Source organism: Monodelphis domestica, chromosome 4, assembly GCF_027887165.1.
Source record: "Monodelphis domestica isolate mMonDom1 chromosome 4, mMonDom1.pri, whole genome shotgun sequence".
In the NCBI taxonomy this organism is placed as follows: domain Eukaryota; kingdom Metazoa; phylum Chordata; class Mammalia; order Didelphimorphia; family Didelphidae; genus Monodelphis; species Monodelphis domestica.
The window spans coordinates 329,398,514-329,407,509 of NC_077230.1; the positions used below are offsets into that span (position 1 = coordinate 329,398,514).

Below are 8,996 nucleotides of genomic sequence, written 5' to 3' on the forward strand. Positions count from 1 at the left end.
TGAGCTCCTCTTTCACAATCATTGTAAAGGGCTGACCAGCAATTAGGGCCATTTAAAAATTTTTCTTTGTTGGAATATTCCAATATATTGTAGTATATGATTATTATCCTTGAGGGTAGGAACCTTTTATCATTTTATCTTTGTATTCCTAGTGCCCTGGGTAGAGTGGACATTTACTAAATATTTGTGGGGCTGGATTAGATTGATGCCCCTTTTCCTGGGACCTTAATAAGATTCTGAATTCTGGGAGAGAGGACAGTAAAATGTAAACACTCTTCCTATGAGCTAGAGCTATCAGAAGGGGGAAAGCCAGGCAGAGATTTTTGAGAGTGATCTTTCTCCCATCTGACTGTTGCAGGTAAAAAACCTGCTACAACTGGAGAAGTGCACATCTGGGTGAAGGAATGCATTGACCTACCACACCTTCGGGGAAACCACCTGAATTCTTTTGTCAAATGGTAACATCATTCTCAGGGTTGCTTCTATCTTTGGGCTGTTGTGGAACAGGTTTGGGTAGCCAGTTTTATTTTTCTACTGGGAGATCTTGAATCTCATAGTCCCTTGGTTAAACAAATTTACTTTTGAGAAGTAGTGAAGTGTATACACATAAAGCTTTTATGTAGCACTAAAATTGGCAAGAAAGAAGGTAATTTCACAAATAATTTTTACTAGCACCTTATACAATTAACTTTTTGCTTTGTCAGTGATCTCCATGGGGGATTTTGTAGGCAGTTTTTTTAAAACCCTTACTTTCTGCCTTATTGGTTCTAAGGCAGAAGAGTGGTAAGGGCTAGGCAATGGGAGTTAAGTGACTTGCCTAGGGTCACACAGCTGGGAAGTGTCTGAGGCCAAATTTGAACCCAGGACTTCCCATCTTTGGCCCTGGCTCCCAATCCACTGAGCTACCCAGATGCTCCCTATAGGCAGTTTTTCATCATCTCTTTAGCATATTAGCAGGCCACCTGCTGCCCCATCAGCCCTGCTGACTTGCACTCAGAGATGCATTTTAATATTAGCTTAAGAGAAATATAATAGAAATGGGGGGGTAATCATCTAATTCATTTGAAACTACCAAACTGCCAAATTTGTATACCCAATGCCTGACATAGTAGGCATATAATAAATATTTGTTATTTTTTTAAACCATGATAACCTCTACCCTAGATAATTAATATATAGCTATATATTAATATCTGAAAAGGTCATAATTGCCCTTTGTCTAACATTCTCTCCTAGTCCTTTATTTTTGTATTGAGTTATTTAGTTATATTGTGAGAAGAAAGGATGCAAACAAATTGACTAACTCAAGAAATGTGGCCTCACCATATTATTTCTCTTTGAAGTACTATCCTGCCAGACACAAGTAGGAAAAGTCGTCAGAAGACAAGGGCTGTGGGAAAAACGAACAATCCTATCTTCAACCACACGATGGTCTATGATGGTTTTCGGCCTGAAGACTTGAAAGAAGCCTGTGTAGAGCTGACAGTCTGGGACCACCACAAATTAACCAATCAGTTTTTGGGAGGACTACGGATAGGCTTTGGAACAGGTATGACTTCTTAGGTTTTTCAGTTTAATGTGAGCCAAAAACTCCAGGGAGATCAGGATTTGTTAAAATTCACTTGTATTTTTTCTATTTCAATTTTTTAAAAGTGAAACTTCATTTTAGTTGCCTCTTTCTCCTTCTGAGAAAGCAAGAAAAAAATTCTCTATTATAAATACATATAGTTGTGCAAAATCAATTCCCAGATTGGCTATGAGTCCTCTGGAATCATGTTTGGTGATTGTGTTGATAAGAGTTCCTAAGACCTTTTTTTTAAATAACCCCTATGTTCTGTCTTAGTATCAGTTCAAAGACAGAAGAGCAGCAAGGGCTACGCAATTGAGGTTAAATGACTTGCTTAGGGTCGCATAGCTAGGAAGTATCTGAATATAGATTTGAACCCAAGTCCTCCAAACTCCAGACCTGACACTTTATCCACTTTGCCAGCTAGCTTCCCCGGGGGTTCCTAAGACTTTAACATGATGGATGTGTTCTCAGTTTCTAATTCTTTGCCATCACAAAAAAAAGACAGTATAAAAATTTTTGTTCATATAGGTCCTTTTCTGTTTTCTGTGATCTCTGGTATATAGACCTGTAGTGCTATCACTGGGTCAAAAGGGATGCACAATTTAGTAACTTTTTGAACATAGTTCCAAATTGCTTTTCAGAACAACCAGATCAGTTCACATCTCCACCAATGGTGGTCCCTTAGATTTGTCTTTTTTCTTTTTCATCAACTTTGCCAATCTGATGGATGCGTGTGATACCTCACAGTTGTTTTAAATTACATTTCTCTAATTACTAATGATTAAAACGGAACTGCCTAGCTCTCATGGCCCTGAAAAACTCCCAATTTTAACTTGAACCCCCAAAATATATATATATATATATATATATAATGGGGAAATGTTTAACAAAGTATATAAAAATAATAACACAGATAATGTTAATTTGTGTTTTTTTAAGTCAATATGTAGCTGCTGGGATCCATTTCTATTTGAGTTTAATGCCATTAATTTAGAGCATTTTTTTTCACATGGCTATTTGATAAGTTTGATTTCTTCTTCTGAAAACTACCTGTTCAGATCCTTTGGCTACTTGGGGAATATTCTTCCTTCCTTCCTTCCTTCCTTCCTTCCTTCCTTCCTTCCTTCCTTCCTTCCTTCCTTCCTTCCTTCCTTCCTTCCTTCCTTCCTTCCTTCCTTCCTTCCTTCCTTCCTTCCTTCCTTCCTTCCTCCCTCCCTCCCTCCCTCCCTCCCTCCCTCCCTCCCTCCCTCCCTCCCTCCCTCCCTCCCTCCCTCCTCTCTCTCTCTCTCTCTCTCTCTCTCTCTCTCTCTCTCTCTCTCTCTCTCTCTCTCTCTCTCTCTCTCTCTCTCTCTCTCTCTCTCTCCTCTTCCTTCCTTTCTTCCTCTTTTTCTCTTTCCCTTTTGCTCTTTCAGTGTATAAATTGGTTCTGTTGAATTTTTTAAAAGTGGTTTAATTTTTTATTTTTTTAAAGTTTAAAGATTTTTATAAGGGGGGGGGGCAGTGAGGTGGCTTAGTGGATAGAGAGAGCTAGGCCTAGAGATGAGAGATCCTGGGTTCAAATGTGAATTCAAATACCTCCTAGCAAAGTGACCCTGGGCAAATCACTTAACCCCTATTGCCTAGCCCTTATCATTCTTTGTGCCTTGGAACTGATACTTTATATCAATTCTAAGACCAACTGTAAAAGTTAAAAAATGTTTGTAAGGATTGTTTCGCCAAGAAGAGAAGGGTAAAAATCTAGAGGGAAATCTAGATCTAAAAAAAGTAATTTAATCAATAATTTAAATTAACTAAAATTAATAATATATAAAACAATTAAATTAATAAATTTTATTATTTAATACAATTAATTTTTAAAAACATTCCTATCTTGAGCTGAAATTTGGCTTGTTACTTCCCCAAGATCTATGCCACAGCTTTCCTCCATTAATGAGAATAATTGAGAGTACAATAATTGGGTTTGACATATATTTGTGTTTAACTTCATTTAAAAATGCATCCATTTATAAGACCTTTTGAGAGGAGGAAATGTTCAATTTTTTTGTCTTGGTTTCCCCAGGCTCTGCCACATGCCACTTCTTTTTCAAATGCATCTTTCCAATCTTTCAGGTAAAAGTTATGAGATTGAAGTAGACTGGATGGACTCCACACCAGCTGAAATCTCTCTGTGGGAGAGGATGGTGAATTCACCCAACACTTGGATTGAAGACATCCTCCCACTCCGGATGCTGCTCATTGCCAAGCTGACTAAGTAAGAGGGAGCCTCTCAAGACCAAAGGGATCCAAGGAAAAACAGTATCCTCATTTCCCTGTTTTAGAAAGTATAGAAGAGGTGGCATTGCTAGAAATCCCACTACATGGACAAAGACCATCACGTAACTTCCCTTGACATCCAAGACATGCCGAACTGCTAGCCTGCATGTTTCCTTGTGCTCCAAAGCCAGAACAGTTTGAACAGCAAACAAATCCTGTGATCAAGATGACAATAGCAGAAGCCCCCTCAGTGGGCCATGCAATCTGCATGAACTAATGACGTTGCACCAGAGGGAAAGCTGCCAAAGAAATGGGGAATCTGGGGTATTGCTGATGAACTGACGCTACAGTGCTCTCTGCCTTTTCTAAATCTGCCACAATATGGGCCCCCTGCCCCCTGTATCCACTGCTTGATCATCACATATTTCCTCATTAGTTACAGATGTTTTGGGTATGGAAAGCAATCGATGATAAGGGAAGGTAATTAATTATTGTTCTTGTTAGAAACAAAACAACTAAGCACAATGATAAGGGCCATGATGATGAGACAAAGACTTGGCCACATTTGAGGTGGACATCTAGTTGTTACGGATATTCAAGGGGGGGGAGTCTGTGTTCACTGATGCTAAATGTATTGATAAGATCTGGTAAACCTTCATTTTAGACATACGTGTGTGCATCTATATATCATATTCATATGGATATATACATAGACACACATTGCATATGGCGAGTTCTTGAGTATGTAAAAAAATCTTAGAAGCATGGTGATACCTCCCACTGGACACAGATGGAACTTCAGCCAAAGTTTTTTCTCAAATAGGTCTTAAAGACAAGTTTTGTAATAGAGTATATAAAACTCTGAGCCTATAAGGTTCTCTCTCTCCTGTAACTTGGCTAAGTGAAAGCAAAGGACGCTGGTTATAGATATGCTTGGAATTAGAACATAATTGCTAAATTATACCATTCTTGTTTCCTGTGTATGTGTAATTTTAATAATGTATTTTATAAAACCTTTAGTCTTCAAAATAAAATATACAACGACTTCATTTATACCGTGGTCTTGGTCAATTAGCTTATCCTTTCACTTGAATTGAAATCTTTGCTGTTTTCAGTCCCAGAATTCATAGGAAACTTAGACAAGGGGATTAGGCTGAAATTTAGTTTAATTACCCATCAGGCATTCTAGAAAGCAGAGTGGAAGGAGTTAGCTAGCTTAGATTGGGAGATTGGGAAGGAGGCAGATTGATAGGGGTGCAAATAAAGGAGCAGTCAGTGGGGAAGGGAGATTTGGGTTTGAAAAATGTCAACCAGGGGTTCAGAATTGCTGGGATAAGATGGCTATTTCAGAGTGGGATTATGCTACTCTTTGAAAGATGAGTTTAGATAAATTATTACTGCACAGGGGATTATTCTTGGGTGAACTTGTCCCAGAGTGTCTGTTAGCTGTGTGTGGCTGGCAATTCAGGTGTTATGATTAAAATTCTCCAGGGACTACATATCAATTTACAATCATTTATTAAATAGTAAAAAGTGGCTCAAAAAAAGAAAAGGTACATAGCCACATGTCTGATAGCTTGCCTTCTTCCCTAGGTGCTTACCTTATGCCTCTGTTCACTCCTGCTACTTGACCAGAAAGACCCCTGAGATCTTAATACATAAATTATACCCCTGTGACATCACTTTTTCTAGATTTCCCTGATTGGTCAGATTTGACCTCAATCTGGGGTCAGATGCCAGGAGTCATGTGGGACAACAGGCAAGTGTCTTTGGAGATGCCAACGAGCCATGAGTTTGCATGAGTGCTCCTTATACAGATAAGCCTCAGGCCTCAGTCTTAAACTAATCAAGGGTTGGGGGCTGAACCAAAACCCAATTCATGGGTTTTCAAATATAATATAAAACTTTTAATACCCCAAGACTGATCTTAGGGTATCAATGAAAAGGGGGTGCAAGCTGTTATTAAATTCTTTCAATGGGGAAGGAAGATGTGTAGAGGATACCTGGGTAGGGGCAAGGTAAGTCCTGTAGAGACATGAGAGGCAAGGGAAAGTGCCTGCCTAGAGCAATGATAGAATGGCCTTCCTTCGACTGGGAGCCTTCCAGCTCCTGCTACATGCATACTCTAAGACAGTGGTTCTCAACCTTTCTAATGCCATGACCCTGCAATACAGTTCCTCATGTTGCGGTGACCCCAAACCAAAAAATTATTTTGGTGGCTACTTCAAAACTGTAATTTTACTACAGTTATGATTTGGAATGTAAACACCTGATATGTATTATGTATTCTCATTGCTACAAATCAAACATAATTTAAACATAGTGATTAATCACAAAAACAATATTTAATTATATATTGAGAAATATTAATCCAGCAGGAGGCAGCCTGAGCACTGGGGCGGGAGGTAAATCCTGCCTGGGGAGGGGGTCCGCAGATGCTGCCTTCTTCCTATCGTCTTGCTCCAGCTCGAGCTGAGGCTTCATTTTGCTGGGGTTACTTGGCTCCATTATCCGCTCCAGAATTCATTCTTAACCCCTCCAGAGCCAGCACCCAGGTGCTCTGTCTGGGTCTCTGTTTGATTCCGGTCTCCAGGCAACAGGGTAAATCCATCGCCCCTTATAGGGGGAGGACTGCTAATAGGTAACTAATATTAGTACAATGTGTGGGCAGCAGGGTCCCCGTTCTTTCTGAATTCTTGCAGTAAAGTAGCATGATTTCTCAGGGGCTAAAGCCATCGGAAATATGTATTTTCTGACGGCTTTACGTGACCCCTGTGTTTTGGTCGTTTGACCCCCGCTGGGGTCACGACCCACAGGTTGAGAACCGCTACTCTAAGAGTACGTGCCTGGGCTGGCTTCCATCTTCCACAGTAGAACTTCTCCCGGGATCAAGATTTCCATTTCCAATGCACTTACTTACTTTCCAGCCACAGATAGGGGACAGTCATGACCATCACTATCTGTACCGGTACAACGTAGCTTCCATCTTCTGCTGTACTTGCCTCCCAATGTAGAGTCTCTAATACAAGAAGTTACTCTGACCTTGAGTGTTCCATCTCTTGCTGTGCCTATCCTCTGAGAGAAGAGGAAAAAGAAAGGCTGTGAGGTGTAAAACTTCTATTCCTGCTAATTTCCCATCTTTGGAGGAAAGAGGAATGAAAAGAAGCCTCAATATGCCTCCTAGCTCCTGCTACTTTTGCCTCCTGCCTGATCTCCTGCCTCCTCTGGCCAGAGGAGTAATGAACATGAATACTCCTGATTGTAGCCTACACATTCCAGTTATTTTGAACCTCAGTAGATCATCACCTAAACCTTATTCCCCATTCCCTACCACCCTCAGTTCCTAATTTGCATCCCCCTCAACTGCTTCACCCCAAAGTTCCAACTTAACATCATCTATCACTTATACTGTGTCCTCTTGAATGCTTGTTCCATAAATAAGCAACAAAAAAAACTTCATCCTAATTTTTTTCTCTTCCCACTCCCAGCTTTTAGCAATCACTGAGACATGCATTCCCCTAAAATTGTAGCCCCCTTGGCCATCCATTCCAGTCCTGGTTATACCTCTACTCATTAGGTGAGGAAGGGGAGACCAAATAACTCTTTGCTCCCCATTGCCAAATCATTCAATAACTCTCCCTCTTTGAGGCCAGTGTTATTTGTTTCTACTACCTACTCAAAATCCTGGTAGCTGTTGTCAACAGATCTTCAGTTCACTTCACTTCCTTCTTCAACTTGTTCAGTGCCTGACTCACAATTTTTCTCTCCTTCCCAACTCCTGTCCTCTTATCAAGGGACTTTAACATAAATATAGACTCTTCCCTTAAATACCATGACCACTCAATTTCCCAACCTATTCCTAATTTCCTCCACTTATATCCCAAAAAGAAATAGCCTTACTCATTTTTAAAAATCTTATTTTATTGTCATGCAAAACACTTCCATATTGGTCATTGTAAGAGCAAATAAACTCATACATAACTCAAACCATAAATACACTGATGTGAAAGACAATTCTTTCTCTACAGGTGAATAGCCTTCCCCATCATAAGTCTTTTAGGATTGTCCCAAATCATTGCACTGCTGAGCATAGCCAAGTCTTCACAGCTGATCATTATATTTGTGTTAGTTACTGTGAACAATGTTCTCCCAGTTCTACTTATTTCACTCTGCCTCAGTTTCTGTAGATTTTTTCCATCTTTTTCTGAAATCATCTTGCTTATCACTTCTTATAGCACAATAGTATTCCACTACCAACATGTACCACAATTTGTTCAACCATTCCTCAATTCATGGACATCCCTTTAGTTTCCAATTCTTTATACCACAAAAAGAGCTGAGTAGCCTTACTCCTTAATAAGGCAAACTCCTTTACCTGCACAGGTGATCACATTCCATTTTATTTTCTCCAATATATTATCTTTTCTGTCATCCTCACTATCAGTTATTTTCAATTTCTCCCAGTCTACTGCCTTCTTCCCTACTTTCAACAAACATTCCCATATCTTCCGCTATTCCTCCAAACCCTTCACTTGATTCTTCAGGGTCCACTATCAATCATCTTATCTCTCTTCTGCCCTTTGTAGTTAAACATCCTTGAGGCCATTTATAATAGGTGCTTCCACTTCTCTCACTCTCAACCCCTTACAATCTGTATTTCAACATCATCATTCCACTGGAACTACTTTCTCTAAAGTTACCAGTGATCTCCTAATCGCCAGATTCAGTGACTTTTTATCAATCCTAATTCTTCTTGTTCTCCCTGCAGTCTTTGACACTATCGATCGCCCTCTTCTCCTTAATACTCTCTTGTCTCTAGGTTTCAAGATACCAAGCCTGGTTGGCCTCCTTATCTGACTGCTCTCATCAGTCTCCTTCCATGGAACCTCATCTAAATCATGTCCTCTGACCAGAGGAGTCCCACAGGACTCTATCCTCAGCCTTCTTTGTTTTCCCCTCTATCCTACTTCACTTGGTGATCTCAGCTTCCATGGATTCAGTTATCATCTCTATGCTGATGACCCAAATCTACCTGTCCTGCCCAGCTGCTCCACTGACCTCCAATCTCACATCTCCAACCATCCATTAGGCACCTCAAATTGTCTCATAGATATCTTTAGCCCAACATGTCCAAAACTGAACTCAACTCTTACCTCTCCAAATTCTCACCTGC

At 40.1% G+C, this 8,996-nt stretch overlaps 1 protein-coding gene across 15 annotated transcripts in view; it reads left to right on the plus strand.

The window, feature by feature from the left end:
• The window catches only part of SYTL2 (synaptotagmin like 2), a 195,614-nt gene extending 190,738 nt beyond the window's left edge, over window positions 1-4,876 (plus strand). For all 15 annotated transcript variants that reach the window (XM_056794903.1, XM_056794901.1, XM_007490861.3 and 12 more), the window contains 3 exons: window positions 359-458; window positions 1,344-1,549; window positions 3,680-4,876. In XM_056794903.1, the coding sequence (XP_056650881.1) occupies window positions 359-458; window positions 1,344-1,549; window positions 3,680-3,825 (452 nt within the window). In that variant the 3' untranslated portion in view covers window positions 3,826-4,876. The remainder of the gene's footprint in view (window positions 1-358; window positions 459-1,343; window positions 1,550-3,679) is intronic.
• Window positions 4,877-8,996: the final 4,120 nt, after the last annotated feature.